We start from the raw sequence: 20,945 nt of genomic DNA on the forward strand, positions 1-20,945 counted from the left end.
ACCATTTAGTTTTCTTAGACATAATTCACGGTGCCTTGTCGTAGTGGGAGAGTTTCTAGGAACTCACCTTCTTATGACTTGGGAGACACTAGTAATTAAAATCCATTGTGAGTTTAAACAAGTAATGGATTGTCAAGATAAGAAACTAAGAAGAAAGCCAATAGAACTATGGTTTAATCCATTCACATGGAATAACCTAAAGTTTTCTATTACAAGGACATAAAAGGAAATTTTAGTTAATAAGTCTATTCTATGGACTTAACAAACTTCCTGTTCCTAGTATTATAGGTTTGAGTTTATCTAAACCTATGGCTTGTGGTATACCTGGTAATTACTTACTCTAATGCAAGCAACTTACTTTAGTAAGATGCTGAAGCATTTTCTTTCTAATGGCAATCTATAGAAGCTTCACAACTTCTTAGGTATAGATTTTATTTATCTAAGGAAAAGTCTTAACTATTCCAGAAAAGATAAAGCCATGAAAGAATTTCTTATATCAACAGTGAGAGGTCTTAGATATGCTTTTGTATGCCTTAGACCAGACACCTGCTGTTGAGTGAGAGTAATGAGTAGGTATCAGATTAATCCAGGAGAAGAACATTGGAAGACAATCAAGTAAATCCTAAGATTAAGAAGAGGAACTATATGTTAGTCTATAAGGGTGTTTTTAAAACTCTTAGACTACACCATATCAGATTTCGAAATTTGCCTTTGTGCTAGAAAATCTTTCTGATAAGATGGTGGTTACTCTGGGGGTGGAATAGTGATTTTGGAGAAGTGTAAAAACCTATCTGAAGTCTCTAGGTCTACCAGAGAGGGACTGAATGTTAAGGTTGCAGGAAAGGTACTTATTCAGTCTAAGGAAAGTTCTATACATTTTTGGCATCATTCCAAATTGCCTTAAACTACTAGTGTTAATTTCCTGATTAACCAAAAGTAGTTGCCAAAAGTATAGAATCCAGTATCCCAAGAGAGTAGACATATAGAGAGGAATTTCACATTATCAATGATTTTGTGATTAAAGGAAGAGTAATGGTGGAGAAAAGGTTGTGTTTAATTCAACCTTTCAGATCCTATTACGAGGAGTTTACTACTACTACACTTGATTTGTATATCGAGGTGTTGAGATTATTTGTAACGCACTTTTTGTTTTATATTAGTGCAAGTGGGAGTTTGTTGGGTTTTATGCCCTAAATAAAACTCATTTCAATATAATCAGATTTACTTATTAATATAGATCAGAAATAACATTTAATGTTGCATGGTTCACATGATTTATTTCATGATTATATAATGTATAAATTCATCTGAAACCCTTTTCACATACTTGATCCTGTTTATTGTGCCGTCAACACATTGGAAAGTAAACATGACTATGTGGATAAAGTTTCCTAGATTTATCAGACATAGGGTTTTACTGATATGATAATCTACAACAAGAGTTTACTTGTATTTGGAGAAATACTATGTTCTTTCTAGAACATTGGTTAAAGTAAAGCTCAGGTTGGATGCATGGAGTATGCATCGGAAGGGACCGATATTGAACTTTGACTTAGATTTAATTAAACTTACCGTAAAATCTATTCAAGTCAATATCGCCTAGTTGATCCTAGATCAAATGATCTTAATCCTGTTATGATTAGGCTCAATCTTGAAAGGCTATTCGTGTTCCTTGAATTGTTAGTTAAGCCTACTTTTAAGTCAGGGTGATACGTACTTTTTGGGAACACGGTAGTGCAATTGAGTGGGAGCGCTAGCATAAACATGGAATCTATAGCTTCTATCTGGCGAATAGTAAGCAAAGGATGATCACCTTCGAGCTTGACCAAACGAAAATAAATGGGGGAGATCTCATTTTACATAAGCTGAAATATCATTTATACGGGGTCAAGTATTTTAAGGATAAAATACATAGTAGGGTGTTACGGTAATTTAATCCCTTTACTGTGTAGATCATTCATATAGAGGATAATTGATCACATTAGGATTATAACAATGGATAACTAATGATGTGTCTATATGGTGGAACATATAGAGCATTCTATATACTGAGAGTGCAATTCTAAGTTCTATGCGTGGATTCAACGAAGAATTAATAAGTTAGTGAATTTTAGTGCTAAATTCTTGATCTACTTATTGGAAGCTCGGTTATATAGACCCATGGTCCCCCCACTAGTTGAGATAATATTGCTTGTAAGACTCATGTAATTGGTTTTGATTAATCAATTATAATTCTCAAATTAGACTATGTCTATTTGTGAATTTTTCACTAAGTAAGGGCGAAATTGTAAAGAAAGAGTTTATAGGGGCATATTTGTTAATTATGATACTTTGTATGGTTCAATTAATAAATATGATAAATGACAATATTATTTAATAATTATTTATAGTTATTAAATAGTTAGAATTGGCATTTAAATGGTTGAATTAGGAAATTGGCATTTTTGAGAAAATCAGATACAAAAGGTGTTAAAATTGCAAAATTGCAAAAAGCAAGGCCCAATCCATTAAAGGTATGGCCGGCCACCTATGTAGGTATTTTAAGTTGATTTTTTCATTATTTTAATGCCATATAATTCAAATCTAACCCTAGTGGAATGCTATAAATAGATAGTGAAGGCTTCAGGAAAATTAGACTTTTCTTCTGAGACTTTCTGAATCAGAAAAACTGAGCCTTCTCTCTCTCCCTATCTTTAGCTGCCACTTCTTCTTTCTCTTCCTTTGAATTTCGAACTACCTTAGTGTATGAGTAGTGCCCACACACATCAAGTGATACCTCAATCATAGTGAGGAAGATCGTGAAGAAAGATCATCAGCAAAGGAGTTTCAGCATCAAAGATTCAGAGAAAGAGATCCAGGTTCAGATATTGATAATGCTCTGCTACAGAAAGGAATCAAGGGCTAGATATCTGAACGGAAGGAGACATATTATTCCGCTGCACCCAATGTAAGGTTTCTTAAACTTTATATGTGTTTAATTTATCGTTTTAGAAAGTTCTTATTTAGGATGTTAATAAACATACTTGTGAGTAGATCTAAGATCCTGGTAAAATAATTTCCAACAGGCAAAGCTCCAGTCGCCTGACCTGGGTTGAGATGAGGCAACCGATTCTTGATCCACTCGTAGAGGTGTCCCAATCGGATTAGGTTTTTGATCTCATCTTTGAGATTTTTGTATTCATTGGTGCTATGCCCAATGTCGTTATGATACTCGCATCTTTTGTTGGGGTCCCTCCGGGAACTATCCTTGTACAGAGGAGGCGGTCTCCGGTAGTGTGTATTTTGCCTAGTAGCAAAGTACACACGCTCTTGGGAGTCCGTCAACTCCGTGTATTGGGTGTATTGGGGAGTGTACCCTCTTTTTTGTCGCTTTTCCTCCGTCCGGGTGCTGCCTTTGGAGGACCTTTTGCTCCTCGAGCCCTGAGAAGGACCAGCCAGGCTGGCAGTTGGAGCGGAGTGCGAGGGGGCTTGTCCATTTATACCCGAGGGATTTCCAAAATGGGACGAAGCCGGGGCCAAGGCCTGGCCCTAGCTGTATCCGAGAGTAGCGGAGAATTGTATGCCGCTCATTGGTGGAGCTGCAGTCGGGACAATACCCGACGGCTGGGTTTTGGGCATATACCCTGCTATCCCGGTGGGATAATATCCTCCATAGGCCACTATTTGGGCCTCTTCAAGATTGATGTATTTTTGGACTCTCTTCTGGAAGTCCTGAAGGCTTGCAGCTCCTTCTTATTGTAGTTCGTTCCAGAATGGAGTCCCTGTAAGGATGCCTGCCTGGAGAAGGGCAAGCTGTTGTCCGTCATCAACTTTCTTGGTCTTCGAGGCTTCCTCTCGGAACCTCTTTATATAGTTCTTTAAGGTCTCCGTAGGCAGCTGCTTGATGTTAGTCAAGGCACTGACCTCCAGGTTAACCTTTCTTGCGGCGACAAACTGTCTCCGGAAGTTGGTCTGTAACTTATTCCAACAGCCCACGGATCCTGGCTCCAGTTTCTTGAACCATTCCTCCGCGGACCCGCTTAGAGTAAGCGGGAAGCACAGACATTTTGCGTCATTGCTGACTCTCATGACCGTCATGACACGGTTGAACCGCGACAGGTGGTCGCTTGGATCGGAGTTCCCGGTATAAGCTGCCATTTCAGGCATCTTAAAGTTCTTGGGGAGCTCTGCTTCCAGGATGTGCTTGGCACATGGCTCCCGGTCCTCACAGCCTGAGTCAGAGTCGTCGCCTTTCTGTCTCTGGGAGACTCGGGCGATATCTTTTCAGAGTATGGCAAGTTCCGCCATGATTCCTTCGTTGAACATTCCCGTGGAGACCGCGGGCCCGTATTTCTTTTGGTCAAGGTGATCCCGGAGGTCACCTTGATTCCCATTGATTTGATTTCTCAAATCGACGGGAGGACATTTCTGTCCTCTTCTTCGTCCACCTCCGGGCTCCTGGTGCACGGAAACGCTTTTTCGGTCCTCTCGATCCTGAGGGCCAAGACCCCCTTTTTAGAGTTTGCCCCTCTGCGGACCTTTCCCTTTCGGGAAATTTGAGTGGACCTTTCGCGGATCCTGCGCCTTTTTCTTTCTCCCGGGGGTAGAAGTAGGGTTTTTCTTTTGGTTCCCTTCAGCGGGATACCTTATAGGGCTTGGTTCCCTAGATTTTTGCCGTTGGGTACTTGGCGAGGATTCCTCTGGTTCCTTTCCAAGTCCAGAAAACATGGCTTTGGGATGCACGTGGATGCCAACTGCCTCCATGGCTTTTTGCATGGCTAGCATTACCTCTTGCATCTTTTGGTTTTGTGCTTTTTGGGCTGTGATCTCAGCTTCATGATCGACAGATTTTTGTCTTAGAAGCACCAATTCCGAGTAGCTACCGTCATCGTAGGCGTACTCATCGAGGTTTCCCTCATAATCATCATCAGGAATTCCTTCTTCTTCCTCGGAGCCCTCAGCTGCTCTTGAGGCTACGTCTTCCTCATTCGGGTCTTGAGCATTTTCTAGGGGGCGAGGTTGACGAGTGCTTCGAGTCTCCACCATTGTCGTAATGTATTGTGTGTTTATAGAAGCTTTCTTCAGCTCTCAATGAAAGCACCAAAATGTTGACCGAGGTTTTCAGCAACCAATAAAATAATAAGAAATTAAAGAGCTGTAAGAAATTAGGAGAAGGATTTTTTACGTGGTTGGGGCGTTAATGAGCCTTAGTCCACGAGTCTGTATATTTATGAGTGTGTTTAATACAGAGAATGTTCTTGATGAGTTTTTACTCTTCTTGCACTTATGCAACCCAAAATTCTCGACCCCATTAATGAGCTTTGAGGGGGTATTTATAGTGTTTATGTGGGGTGATTCCCAGAATTATAGTACATGTATATCTGTAACTATCAATAAAGTTGGGTATTCCCAATGAATATACCATGGGTAATGCATGGTCAAATCCCTAGGTGCTGTAGGGATTTTATGTGGATTGTCCTTATTGCCTTTTGACTGAAGTGATTATTCATAGTGTAGCCGTCATTAGACTTAAGTGATCATAGCCTTGTAGGTGCAGATTGGGGGTTGTGTCGTCAGACTTTATTGCGTGTGGCAGTTCCAACACGCCTCCTGCCATGCGACATTAAATGCGAGTTGACTGTTCAGAGGAATCCTGACACTTCTCGGAGATTCTTTGATACCACTTAGGCCTCCGGGAGCATAAAGGACTTCGTATGCCTTCTCTGGGAGGCAGATCCCGGATAACGTCTTTCTTTATAAGGACTTAGCTATTAATTTGAGTGTTAAGACCTTCGTGTCCACGTGTCCCTGTCTAGTTGGTCCACGTATATTGGGCAAAATCAAGGGCAAAAATAACGATAATCATAATAAATAGTAAGAGTTTAAGGAGAAGAAAAGAACTATGATGAAGAACACTTCGAAGTCGCGATCTCTGTCTCTTCCTTGCTCTCTCTCTAAGTTTCTATCTCAATTTGGTAGCTCTAGGGTTCTCCAATTCGTAGGCTAAAATATTCCATTTATAGTGCTTGAAAAGATTGATGAATCCCCTTAGAATTAGGAGTTTTTTTTTTTTTTTTAAAAAAAAAAAAAAAGATAAGTACGGTGCTATAGCTCCTAAGGCCTGGGCTATAGCGCCAATGAGATACTTCCCAAATAACCCACGTGCTAATTTTTTTTTTCTAGGCCTGCGCTATAGCGCCTAAAATCTGTGCTATAGCGCCCAACACCATTTTTCTTACTTTAGCTCGTTTCTCGACTCGGTTGCTCCTTGTTCCTGTCACTTGATTAGTATTTTGGTCATAACTTCTTCAACACAACTCAGAATTCGACAATTCAAGATGTTCCGTAAAGCTAAGAACTAGATCTAAAAGTTTCATGTTGAGCTCCAAGTCCAAATATGCCTCTAAGGTTGTCAAAATTTGTAATTAAGTTTTGCCTTGTAAAACCAAGCTCACCGACTTCCACTATTTTCTACCAAAATATGCTAACCTCTAAATGACTCTAAATGCATGATTGGTCTTTAAAATATCCAAAACAATTAAAATTACACTAATCAATAATTTAAAGAATCAATTTAAGAATATTAATACATAAATTGATCATATTTATAAGATAAATATGGACTCATCAAATTCTCCCACAGTTGACTCTTGTTCGTCCTCGAGTAAGTTAATGATAAAATGAATTATACTTAAACAAATCGGTCTTTATGAAAAGTAATTTTGGTTTCAAAAATTATGCATCCACTTATAATTTCAAGAACATCCAAACACTTCAATCATTAGAATTTTAACTTAAGATAATTACTTTTCAAACTCAATTTGTGTGTGTGTGTTCAATCAACTCACCAAACTACTAACATTCAAATTAATTCATACATGCCAACAATCAATGTTTATCTAAAAAAAATGTGTATTTCAATAAAAATTCACTCCATAAGCTTAACTATCAAACTCTTCTCCACTAATGTAATTACACACATCTAAAGATCAATAGGACTTTATAGGCTTATAATGTAAGGCTAGGGTAAAAGGTAGATAAAGAAGGTTAATTTAGGCTCAAATCACACCATAGCATACATATACAATATTCTCTCAAATAATTCCCATTTGTACTCCCCAATCACTTCCCTCAACAATTTAATATTGTATCTTTTTTTTTTTTCAGCATAAAACTTATTATGTCCCCACACTTAAATTGTTTCAAGTATTCTTTTATTTTTCATTGATTTTTTTTTTTTTATGAAATACTTACAACTTATAAACATTCATTCTAAGAGAATGATAATTTTTTTCTCATCATCATTTATACATAACCATCAATATTTTTCCCTCAACAAAATTCTCACACATTTACAAATACATAAAACATCAATATACTATGGTGTGAAAAATGATGAACAAGGGATTTTCTTTTAGGCTCAAAGGTTATTGTATATGGTTAAAAAAACAAAATTTCAACATTTAGGCTCAACTTGGGTAAACTAGAGAATTCACAAATAGGGTAGGCTTGAAAAGCTCAATCGATAAAAGAAAAGTTGCCTATATCATATCTCAAAATCATGTGTAATTTATCGATTTCGCCTCAAATGATTATCAAACATGTTATAGAGTGGTTGAGACTTAAAATCAAAAGTCAAACATGCATTTATCTTTCCAAACATTAGCAAATATGATAATTCAATTGATGTGCAAAAATTAAAAAAAAAATTCAAGCTTGAGCAGTAATTAATCATGAGTTAAGTACACAAATCATGAGAATCTATCATTTTCTTAGAATTATAACTATCACACAATCAAGAATTTCATCATCAATAAAATTATTTTACACAAGACCATGCATAAGACATCAAAGTAAACACACATCAAACACGAGCAATCATTGTCAACTATTCAACCCACACTCACTAAAATTAAAGCAAGAAAAATTAATATAAACTAAAAAAATAAGTAGATAAACAACTAAACTACTAAGAAAAAAACTAGATGGACATGACAGTTAATCTCCCCCACCCCCACACTTAATATAAGTATTGTCCTCAAGACTCAATTAAATAAAATTAATGCAAAAAAAAAAAGAAAGGGTAAGAAAAACTCCCCTAAGTTTGCTTTGTTTTAACGTCATTAGCTTGACTGCATGTTGTGCTCATGTGGTCTTCACATCGGATCTTCTAACAAAGACTCATTCCTTATGTACCTATCAATGGAATCTAATACATTATACTTAATTACTACATCATCAAATTCCATTGTAGGTATTCATGCTTTCATATCTAACTTCTTAGTAGTGGGTAAGAAGGGTCTCCCAAATAAAATTGATGTAGGATTGGGATCACTCTCATCTTCCATCTCAATTATGTAGAAATCACCTAGCATGACAAGTCTATAAGCCTGCACAAAAATATCTTCAACTATCCATGATGGATAAAGATTAGTCTGATTAGTCAATTGAATTAAAACATGAGTTTCTCTTAATGGACCAAGATTTAAAGAAGAAAAATTAGAATAAGACATAATATCAATAATTGCTCCTAAATCTATCATGCAATGATCAAACCTGGTTTTACTAATTGTGCAGTAAATTGTACTTGTCTTAGGCAACACCTTTCTTTGGAGAACAACATTAACCTTCTCCCCCACACTTATTTTCTCACCACCATTCATCTTTTTCTCATTTGGACACAACTCCTTAAGAATGTTAGCACGATGTGGTTCTTCTTTGATTACCTAAAGACATGAGATTTTTACCTCAACTTTCAAAAGAGTTTTAGAAATCTCCTTCATGGGCTCCTCTTTCCTAAATTTTTTCAATCTACCTGGAAAAGGTGGAAGAATGGCATAAGTTGGTACAATTGGTTTGTATATTTTTCAGTGACGGTGGATCAACTAAAGCAGAAGATTTAACTTTTGGTGGAGATGACTCTTCTTGGGTTTTTGGTGTCGCTAGGCAAAGTGCCTTGTGGTCTATTCTTCAAATAATTAGCCAACTTCCCCAATTGAATTTTAAGGTTCCAAAGAGAGGCTGCCTGGCTCTGAATTACAGCATCATTCTTGGCCATATAGTATCTCATTAAACTCTCCAAGGAACTTGTTTGAGAGTTTTGAGGTTGTTGTGGTTGTTGAGGTCTTGGTTGTTGAGAAAATCTCAATGGAAATGGTTGTTTTCCTTGTGCTGGTGCTCCACTTGAACTCGCTCCTTGACCTCCCCATGACAAATTCAGATGATGCTTCCATGTTGGATTGTAGGAGTTTGAGAATGGATTGTTGTTGTGGTTGAAATTTTGGTTACCCACATAGCAAATCGAAGCTGAATTTGAAGGGCAATTTTCAAAAGTGTGCCCATCCCCACAATACACACAAGAGATTTCTGCCCTTTGAATGGCAGCATCTAGTTGTGCACTTCCTCCCATATTCATGTTCTTCAAAATGTTGGTCATTGAGGCTATTTGAGCGGTTAAAGCAATCAAAGCATCTACTTCAAGAACACCCGCTACTTTTTGGCTTGTAGGAGCTCTATTGGTTGACCATTGATAGTTGTTTCAAGCTATCCTTTCCAAAATCTCAAAGGCTTCATTGTAAGATTTGGAAAGAATGGCTCCATTGGCTGAAGCGTCCAACACCATTCGAGAGGCTACATTTAGACCATTGTAAAATGTCTCTAGTTGGATACAATGAGGAATACCATGGTGTGGTTTCATCTTCCAATTGCTGAAAGGACATAATTTCGCTTCGAAACTTTGCATTTTTTATTGGAGGAAAGTACTTTCTCAAGATTTTTTTCGCTAAGTCATTCCAATTTGTCACTAAATTGGGAGGAAGGGTATTGATCCATGCTATAGCTCGATCCCTCAAAGAAAATGGGAACAACTTCAGCCTTAAAGCCTCTTTACTTACTCCTTATAGCTTGAAAGAATCAATCACAGCCAAAAATGAGCTAATATGGAGATGAGGATCTTCCGTTAGCAACCCACTAAATTGACCAACTGTTTGGAGCATTTGAAATATAACGGGCTTGAGCTCAAAGTGGGGTGCTAGAATTTTAGGTCTCACAATACCCGAATTAAGCTCGTTGAACATGGGGGCAACATATTCTCTTATTGCTCGGGCTCTATCATCAACTAAGGCAATAGGATTGGCACCATTATGGGCACCCCCAACTTCAAACCCTTTAGCCATATTAAAGCATTTTTAGCCTTTTGTTCTTTTCTCCTTTGTCTGAAAGTGTGTTCAATTTCTAGGTTAATAGGAGCAAGTTCAAGCTCTTCTTCTTGCTTGTTCATGCACTAGATTACACCTGAAAAAGAAAAATACAGCCCACTCAAGCAAGGTTAGAACCTCAAACCAGAAATAGATTGCAAAATAGTTGATCATACACAATTTTTATTTTCAATCCCCGACAATAGTGACTTGTTGTGAAAATTAATAGACGCAAGTATACGCAGTTACACAAGTAATAAAGTGGTAAATAAGATCGTCTCCACATGGATTACAAATCAAAATAAATGTAAAACCAACTAATTATCAACTTAAGGTCTTTTGAAAGAAAAATAAACAAAATGCAATGGATGATTGATGAAAGTAAAACAAGTTGGTGACAATGAAAATAAACTCGATATAAAACAATAAATATTGGAAAATTATCTGCAAAAAAAGAGGTATCAATGGAAAGATAGACTTGAATGGCTAAATTTCCCCTATATAAATCTGCCAGTTTTTCAGCATTACTTCAGCAAAGTTGCAGAGAGATAACAGAATTTTTCTTGTGTTTATGAGATTTTTTCAAAACTCACAAATTAAGTTCTACCACTTAGTTCAATATATTCCTATATCAAACTAGATTACAGGACAACAATTAAACATCAATTCTCAAGTTATGCAAGACAAATGAAATATTCCTACTTCATTTACTAGGAAAAACCTAAATCAAGGTATTCACTTGCATCATTCAAGTTGTAACTACTAGATCCAGCCTTTCTAGAACTAGATCTAGCTTAGCAATACTTACAACCAATAAGTATAAATGAATGATAGTAAACTCACTTGAATGAACAAAGGCGAAATTGCTAAAATTATGCTTAAAATTAATCATACCAAACATAAGGGTTCATAGCCATTCAAGCCTTAACAAAATCATCTCATACTTACTTTAGTTTTCATAATCTAAAACAAAGTATTACAATCCATGACTACAAATCAGTTTTTATAAAAATTGAGAGTAATAAAAAGAGTAGAGATGAGTAGAAAAATACAAATCCTATAAATAAGAATGATGGGGGCTCCTTTTGTCCTTCTCCTTCTTAAATTCGAAGCTCCCTTTTTCTCCTTCATTTTCTGTATTTTTTCTTTCTGTAATTACTTTTCTCCCAAAAATGGCAGCTTAGCTCCTAATCTTCATGGAGGTTGTACTTGGCAAATTACTAGCTAATTCGGGTACAATGTAATACCCTAAAAATAGAAACTCATTCCTTTCCAATCTTGGCCCACTAGGTTTGGTTTCCCTCCTCCACAACAGCCAGCTGACGTGACTTTAAGTGGCTACTACATAAATACTGATGTGGATGGATGAAATTCGTTTTGCAACTTTTTTCATGTCACTACCCAGGATGCTGAATTTATTGTAGCAATGCTTCAGCAAATCAGCCCAGTTTCAGCTTCTATTGCCACTTTGTCTTTGCATCCTTTCCTTTTCCTTAGCAGTATAATTCTCCTTTCCTAACAGCAAACAAAGAACATTTAATTAAATAAACACAACTAAAAATATCAATTTTTACAAGACTTAGAAACTAACTTATTGAATAGAAAATGAAGATAAAACTAGTTAAAGTCAATCAAACAAATACACTTTCATTACTCTTTTCATGATAATTCAAGTTTAAAGCCACTAAAAATAACTATATACCATAGAGTTATCATAGTCTAAGATTCATTTTCCTTTGTTTTGCCTTCCTCCTCAGAGAAGACAATTGGTTCAATTCCCAGAACTTCATCAATTGATTTAGTTTTTCGAGTATTAGAACTAGAATCAGGTCCCCTTTTTTCCGTTTCTTAGCAGACAGAATGAGTTTTCCTTGCACTTTTGCTCTTGTTTTTGCCACGGCACCAGCACGAGCTAAGAGAGAGCTAGAGAGAGAAAAAAATGGATCTTATACGTCACTGGGATTTTTAGTGCTTAATAAATTTGTTTAGAAACTATGATGGCTTTCACTTTGAGTGTTTCCTACTCTAATGATTTTAGATTATAGTTAGAACTTTTTGCAAGTTTGTTATCTAAATTTTCAGGATATTTCTAATCTATGTTACTTATGAATTAGTTGTGTATGCTCTTTGGAGTGATTAACAACTTGTTTGGCTAGATAATTTTTTATAGTTGATGTGAGACGTATAACACATTGGAAAAACATGTAGAATACCTATATCGGTTTTGACATTCAGAATAGTTTTTTAGTTTTATTTTTTAGGTTGTACTTTGTAACTATTTTGAATCACCTGTTAATATTTAATTTTTTTTTAATAATTTATAGTGCTAAAATTGAATTTAAAATAATTTATAGAAAATTTGAATCGCCTGTTATTTAGTTGTTGTATAAAAATAACATAATAATTTAACTTTTATTTTTGTGGTAGTAAACATTTCGCGTGTACAATACTTTTTAGTACAAATCCAAAACTTATTTTTAACATAAACGGTATACTTTAAGAGAGAGAATAGTCATCTACTATTCTCTCTGTCTAGGTATTGTGTCTTCCCAGTTCTTTTTCATTCTTTCTGTTGTGTTGTCCATACTCGTGCGCTTGTGTCTTTGGGTCTCTTATTCTGTGTGTGTGTTGTGTCAAAGGTTGTCTTTCCTTTTAGTTTGCTTATTTGGGTTGTTCGCTGCTATTCTGTTCCCTAGTGTTATCGTCCTCTTGGTCTGGTGTGTCCCCTGGTGTGCTATCTTTTTTGTGGTCTATGGGGTTGGGTGTGGGGTAGTTGTTGTCACGTGTTTATGGTTTGGTGTCTTGGTTGGTGACTGTCTTTATTATGGAGGGTTTTGTTAGTTGCAGTGGACTTAAGAAAGGTAGATGTATCTCATTTAATGAGGCATTTATTACTCTTGCCCCTAGTGCTTAGTTAGCACAAGTTCTCTACAAGTTCTGTCTAGTGGGTAAGATCCTATCTATTAAGGTTTTTGGGGAAAAAGAAGTGGCCACTGCTTGTGCAAAACTGTGGAATACACAGGTGACGGTTGACTCCTTATTTGTTGGCAAAAGCATTCTCTAATGTCTTCAGGTTTTGCTTTGAGAAGACTTCAGATAGGAAGAAGGTGCTGGAGCTTGGTCCCTAATGCAGTAAAGGGGAGATCATGGTCCTTCTTTCATGGTCTTTTGGCTTTGGTGTCAAGGAGTTGCTGTTTGACACGATACGAGTTTGGTTACAAATACACAACTTGCCACATGATTATTATTCTAGAGTCAATGCTAATATGCTGTTTGCTCAAGCTAGTAAGGTGGTCTATATTGAGCTTGATGAATCCAAACCTGTTTCCTGGGATAAGTGGATTAGAGTTCAAGTCAATGTTGAAGTTAAAAACCCTCTATTTTGTGGTTGCTTTTTTAAAATGTTGAATGGTGAGGCCTGCTGGGTAAAAATCAAATATGAAAAAATTGGAAAATTTTGCTACCTGTGTGGGAGGTTGGGTCACTAGAGGAGTGGTTGCTCTTTGAAGTTGCTAGTAACTATCTGCAATGCTAATGGTATGCCCTTCCCACTGTTTGGATCGTGGTTGAATTCTTCGTCCTTGTACAAGAGTTGCTTCTCAGGGGAAAGTGTTGGGCCTAGCTTTGGCAAAGGCTTGGGTGGTGCGAAGTCGGAGTCGAGAATTTTGAGGTCGGCACAGCCTGCAACGGTGGTAGGGATGAAGGCAGCGATTGTCGAGGCAAAACCAGAGCATCATACTCATGACTCGAGTTTCGAGCCTAAGATGAAAGGGACAGATCATGTTTGTCTCAAACAAAGCAAGGTGTGGAGACCCAAGGTGTTGTCATCTATGTCGTGTAATGAAGAACATGTTTTGGCCAATTTTGGTAAGTTTTCTTCTAAGCCTTTGCTGCAAGTTGGAAAGGCTTCTGCTAGTTTGCCGAAGGTAGAGGGTGATTTGAATTTGGGAAGGTCTCGTGCTAGCTATGTGAAGGGGAAAGGTCAAAAGAATTTTGACCATACTAATCAGATGTTGACTTGTGATATATGTGGGCTAGAGCATGAAAATGTGGAGATAGGCGAAGGCTTTAGCTTAAGGGATTTAGGTCGTGATTTATTAGCTCCTGGGGAGTTGGGTCGTGGCTTCACCTATATTTGAACTAGGTAGTCACTTAACTTCTCTTGGCAAGTTGGAACATGTGAATAGATTGGAGAATGTAGGTCGTGTGAATTATTTAAAGGGCTTGGGTCTTGATATCTCGGTCAAGGCTTCTGGGCCAACCTTTGATAATCTATTGGAGGGGTCGTGCGATGTGGGGAGAGCTAATATGGGTCTTCACTATTTTTTGGATAATGGTCTTCTGGGTGAAGACCTAAATAGCTCATTAAAAGGCCAAGATGTATCGGACCATCTTGATGAGAATAGATCTCTGTCCAAATTTTTTCAAGCCCAAGAAGGTTATTTATAAGAACTTAACACTATTGGGACCTCAAGCCATAATAAACGAAAAGCTTCCTTGGTAGATATTGGGGTCCAGGCCTCTTCTAAGATTAACGAGCACACTACACCTATCAAGAAGCGAAGGTTGGACTTTAAAACTTTTTCACTTGGGAGTAAGCCAAACCTGTTCATTAGAAGAGTGAAGCATGTAGTCAGAGATTTCTCCCGTGGAGTGGGATTGGTGTGTGGAAATGATGATGCAAGTGTTGTTCAGGTTTCTACTAATTCATTGGAGAAACCTAAGGCCATTAATGAAGTGGAAAGGATTAATTGTGTCGAGGTTTTTACAAGATGCTCTCAGCAAGTTGACAAACCAATCTCTTTGGGCCAGTCAGCTAGACTTTCGGCATGGAAGGCCAAAGCTTAGTTGATGGATTGGACATTACTATCCCTAGCAAGGAGGAAGCTGTGATTGAGGATGAGGGAATTACAATAGGTGTGCCAGTTGATGGAGTGACCCCTGTGGAGGAGGATGGTGTCCCTCTTCCACAAGATCCATGAGAGGTATTGCTTGGAACTGTAGGGGATTGGGGCAAACCTTTATAGTTCTGGAATTAAAAGCCTTGATTCGGTCGTCCTCTCCTGACTTTATCTTCATTACTGAACTGAAAGTGGATGCAACTTTTTTGGTACGTTCTGTTAAGAACTTAATTTTTTATTTCAACATTGTTATGCCAGCAGTGGGTAGTGCGGGGGGGGGGGGGGGTATCATTTGAGCTTAGAAAGCAGGTTTTATTTTTGAAAGTATTTGTATCTCTAAGAACATATTTTTGGCATTGTTTATTGTGACCTTGAGCATTACCCCTGGTTATTGTCTTGTGCTTACGACCCCCTACTTCCATGAGAAGAAGAAATTCTAGTCAAGCATTATTGAAATCTATAAGAAGTTTGGCGGGCCCTGGATGATCTTGGGAGATGTAAATTTTGTTTTAAGTAGTTCTGAGCGTGTCAGGTCAAAGGGGAAAGACCAATTTCTCCCTTACATCACAGAGCTAATTAAGAGTCATGCTTTGATTGACATGCCCATTAAAGGGAACAACCTGACATGGGATAACCATAGCGAGGGGCCTAAACATATTAAATTGGCCCTCAATAAAGCAGTGGTAAATGAGGAGTGGTTACCCATTTTCCCTAAAGTTGTGATTCAATCGCTCCATACTTGCAATTCAGACCACATGCCCATCTACATTCGTACAGAAGATCCTCAGGCTTATTTGAATCGACCGTTTCAATTCGAGGCTTGGTGGACTAGGGACCCTCGGAGCACACTGGTGGTTGACCATGCCTGGAATTCCTTATCTCATGCTTGGGTGCCTGCTAGAGTTTTTAAGAAGGTTAGGGCTACTCGTCTAGTAGTTAGCAAATGGAATAGAGAGCAATTTGGTAAGCTGGATACTTGTATCCAACAGTTGGAACACCAACTGAGGGATATTCAGAAATTACAGACTGGATCGAGAGTTTGGGCCAAGGAGGTAGGGCCCTGAATTAGTCTTTAAGGAGGAAAACATTATATCGGCAATAGAGATCTCGTATTTCTTGGATCAAGGATGGTGACAAATGTTCAAAGTTTTTTTTTCATTGCTGCCACTATTCGTAATAGGCGGTATGTTCTGGAAAGTATTCTAAATAGAAATGAGGTCTGGCTCACTAATAGGAAGGACATTGGTAGGGAATTCTTGGAGGTCCTTGAGGACATCTTCTTTAATCCGTTTCAGGGCCCCATGGAGAATCTGGGCCACTTGATTACGGATCACCTGTCCCCCGTTGAGTAGGGTGATCTTGAACTAATCCCTAGGGATGAGGACATTAGACAAACTCTCTTTTCTATGGGAAGTTCCAAAGCCCCGGGCCCCGACAGTATGCCTTAACTGTTTTTTAAACATTATTGAATTCTGTGGGTATAGATTTTTGCGAGATAGTGGTGGATTTCTTCCAATCTGGGTTTATGCATAAAGGAATCAACGAAACAAATGTAGTTTTGATACCCAAGGTTCCCAACTCTAAAAAAGTGTCGCAATTCAAACCAATATCCCTTTGCAATGTAACTTACAAGGTTATTTCAAAAATCATCGCGAATAGAATTCAAAGGGTCCTCCCAAGGCTAATATGTCCTACTCAGACATTATTTCTCCTAGGAAGGAATATCCAAGATAATAATGTTTTAGTCCACAAGATCATTTACTCTTTTAAGCTCAAAAAGGGAAAAGAGGGCTTCTTTGCTTTAAAAATTGATCTAGTAAAATCATATGATCAACTAAGCTGGCATGTAAAGACGGCTTAGTTTTAACTTGAAAATTAGCAGATAATTATGGTTTAATTATGAAACTAGAATATTAACTATGGTTTATCATTTTATGGAGATTTATTTGAATTCAGGGTGTATTATTTATACCATATATGGAATTTTATGTTTTTGCATGTTTTGTGCCCAACAACATTGGAACGCGACGTTTGGCCAATAGAATCACATTTTAGTATTTTTAGTAGTAGCAGGGCAATATAGATAGACATTAGGAATGTCAGGATTATTTGAGGATTTAGAAATGACTATTTTACCGCTAACCATTTTATTAGTTAAGCTTGTGGGAAGGGTATTTTTATCATTTTGCCTTGGGTGAGGTGGCTGGTTTTTAGAGTGGCAGTTGTCCATTATTTGATTAAATAACTTTAGTTTATTTTTCATTTAGTGAATTATAGAAAATAGAAGGAATTAAGGGGAAAAATCAAGATAATCATCTCTCTCTCTCTCTCTCTCTCTCTCTCTCTCTCTCTCTCTCTCTCTCTCTCTCTCTCTCTCTCTCTCTCTCTCTCTCTCTCTCTCTCTCTCTCTCTCTCTCTCTCTCTCTCTCTCTCTCTCTCTCTCTCTCTCTCTCTCTCTCTCTCTCTCTCTCTCTCTCTCTCTCTCTCTCTCTCTCTCTCTCTCTCTCTCTCTCTCTCTCTCTCTCTCTCTCTCTCTCTCTCTCTCTCTCTCTCTCTCTCTCTCTCTCTCTCAACCAAGGGAACCAACAACATTTGGGTTTTCTCTGCTGTAATTCAAAGAAGTTAGCAAGCTTTCAGTGATTCCAATCCAAGGTAAAACCCCTAAGCCTCTCTCCTTATGATTTCTTAAATTATAAGTTAAGTTTCATGCATGTTTTTGGGATTTTAAGGTTGTTGTAGATGTTGTGTTGTATTTTTTGAGTTCTTGAAAAGTTAGTGATGTTGTTTGAGCAGAATCAGAGTTAATTGGTGGCTTGGTTTGGTGTGTAGACAAGGTTTGAGCTTTAGAGCTCAAATTTTGGTCTTTTAATGGTGTTTTGTGTATATGTGGGTATTTCTTAGTTTTATTGCTTGGATTATGTTCATTATAGTGTAATTAGCAGGTCTGGAAGGTTTGGTGTGATTTGGGGTCGATTTGAAGTTGTGGTGTGGTTTTGTGTGTTTCCTGCAGTGAACTGGAATTCCAGTTCAGGGGGACCTGTAGGAACCGGCCGACCGGTTAGCTACTGCAGTGTACGTATCGTTTAAAGTAGTAGACTCACGAGGAGTGAGGTCGATCCCACAGGGAGTGTAGTTAAGTACGTTAAAACTAAACTTTCACTTCTATTTGATTAAATAAAAGCTAGGAAGAAAAAAACAATGAAGTATAAGAAAAATAGGGAGTATAAGAAAAATAGTTGGAAGCAACGATTCGAGAAAATTAATAGTTAATAAACTAGGGTGTCGATTTCAATTATTTTTATTGAATATGGCCTAATATGATTATTTTCCTAATATTAATTCCTATGCAATAGCAGGTTTACTAAGGTAATTTATAGTCTTCTCAGATATATAAATCTCAATTACATGCAAACTTTCTACTCTCGTGATAAATTTAACATGCAACAGGCATTAAACACAGAAACCCTATAAGCTATCTAAACCATATAGGTACTCTCGTCTTATATCGAAATTCAGTTCTATTCTACTATAGCATATTTGACACTCACTTCTCAGATCTCGCATCAAAATCATAGACATTTAATTGGTGGCCAGACAATTAAAAGTAATTAAGCACAAATAAAATAGAATACATAGAAATTAGGGGGAAAATTAATCATATTAAAACCATAAACAATATCAAACAATATCCATCTAACCCTAATAAAGTGTTTAGTTACTCATGTTCAATGAAGCACAAATACACATATTAACTAATAGAAAAGAGATGAAAAATAAAGAAGAGAAGAAAAGAAGAATGCTGAAAAACCCTGAACAGTATGTCTCCAGTATTGCAGCTGATCTTTCTACTCTGTATCTGAACTCTCACTTTTCTCTCTGGAATTGCTTCATGAAATCAACTCTCTTCTGCTCTTTATATAGGCATTCAAGGCCTAAAAAGATGGAAAAACGCACATGTTAAATGCCTATTCGAACTAGGAAACCCCCAACACCCACGTGAGAGAAAAATATGATTTTTGTGCGTTTTAGGGAGGCGGGCCGCGGCATGCTAAAGCCATGCCGCGGCCCGTGTTGGAAGTGATTTTTCTGATGCGTCGACTGATAGTTGGCCATAGCTCTCTCAATATTGCTCGGAATTCGATGATTCAAGATGTTCCGAAAAGATAAAAGAGAGATCTAGAACTTTTATGTTTTGACATTTTCCAAAATCTAATCAGAAGACAGTTTAATTCAGGCTTGAAGTTTTAGCTTTATTTTCTTGCACAGTTTTCTCTATTTTAAATATCATGATATTTTTATCTTTTTCCCATCTTTTTCTCTGATATTTTTCTAATCTTCTTCTATTTTAAATCTGCAAAAATAAAAGATAACAAGTGTAAAAATACTCCAAACACGATTAAAACTCAATTAAAAGTATACTAAACTTAATCTAAAATTAATACTAAAAATAACCTAACAAATTCCCCCAAACTAAGCTTTTACTCGTCCTCGAGTAAAACACTAAGTAAACATAAAACAAGTCAATCTCCAAAACATGAGTAAATTTCAAGTAGCTTCAATAACATGGTTATGAAAAATTTTACTTATACATACAATCCAGAATTTCAGTTCAATTACACCCTTGACAGATTTCAATTTATTTTCATTTAGCTCATGAAACCATAAAATGCAATTAACTAACAATTAAACCACTTTATGCATGCCAATTACAATCATCAATCCACTAACCCAAAATTCCATATGCTTGCAATACTTACTATTCTCCACTAATATAGATTAATGCACAACTAAGAATCAGAAGGTCTTTCTACGCTTGTAATGTTAGGCTTAGGGTAAAGGTAGTTGAAATGGTCATTTAGGCTTGTCTATACCATAAGCTTCTCCAATCATGCCAATCCCAATACCCCTTTTTCTAATTACATGAGAGATATATTTTTTTTTTCTTTTTCTCAACAAGATTGCAACAACTTTCTATTTATTTTTTTATTCTAGATTTGACACTGGTTGTCAGATTTTCCTTTTTTATCTTTTTTTTCAAGTTGTTGCCAATCATTATTTTTATATATATTCTCTCAATTTTCACACCTTTTCCACACACATACAACAAACTTCCCATCCAAATTCTCCCAAACTAAAGATCTACTTATGGTATGATTAGGTTTGAAATTTTAGATATTTATGGGTTTATCTTTTTTAGGCTCAACATATGTAGAAAAAAAATAAGTTAAGGCTCAAAAAGGGTAACTAGGATAAACTTACAAGGATGGCTTAAAAGGCACAATCGATCAAAAAAATGCCTAAATCACTTTCCTAGTCGTGCATAATTTATTATTTCGCCTCAAATAGCAAGCAAGCAAGTTCTAGAATTTATTTCAAATAACTTTCCACATATCAAATTAGCATACATAAACCAATTCAATTACTAGAAAATTACCTAATATGATTCTATGTTCTTTTAAGTATAAAATTAAAATTAGTCAAGAATGTGATATCACCAAGCACACGGATTTTTCAAAAAATAAATGAACTTTTCAAATCATGCTATCTACCTACTTTCAGATTGACTCATATTAAGAAAATTGACTCAAAACAATAAAAACTAAAAACTAAAAATTAAAAGACATAAAACTCAAAATAAAATAAAATAAAAACTCAAAATAAAAATAAAAATTAAGTCACCCCCCCCCCCCAAACTAAAGTGGCACATTGTCCCCAATGTGACATTAAAGAAAAAGGAAAGGAGACTTACCTGGGTGCCACATCAACAAGCGGTTGACGCCCATAATAAGCATCATGCAAGACAACTTGAAAATTGTTGTTATACTTGCCTTCAAGTTTGGCAAGCGATGAGTTTGAATCAAAGTCAGTA

The 20,945-nt window shown here is 36.8% G+C and overlaps 1 protein-coding gene across 1 annotated transcript; it reads left to right on the forward strand.

The window, feature by feature from the left end:
* The first annotated feature begins 15,558 nt into the window (after positions 1-15,558).
* Positions 15,559-16,140, forward strand: LOC133031318 (uncharacterized). The gene has a single exon (XM_061104800.1). The coding sequence runs from the start codon at positions 15,559-15,561 to the stop codon at positions 16,138-16,140; it is 582 nt and encodes a 193-aa protein (XP_060960783.1).
* Positions 16,141-20,945: the final 4,805 nt, after the last annotated feature.

The sequence above is a fragment of the Cannabis sativa genome, chromosome 9, assembly GCF_029168945.1.
Source record: "Cannabis sativa cultivar Pink pepper isolate KNU-18-1 chromosome 9, ASM2916894v1, whole genome shotgun sequence".
NCBI classification, from domain to species: domain Eukaryota; kingdom Viridiplantae; phylum Streptophyta; class Magnoliopsida; order Rosales; family Cannabaceae; genus Cannabis; species Cannabis sativa.

Bases quoted from the DNA above. Each gene is read 5' to 3' on its own strand.
- LOC133031318 (XM_061104800.1), top strand. From the start codon at position 15,559: ATGATCTTGGGAGATGTAAATTTTGTTTTAAGTAGTTCTGAGCGTGTC.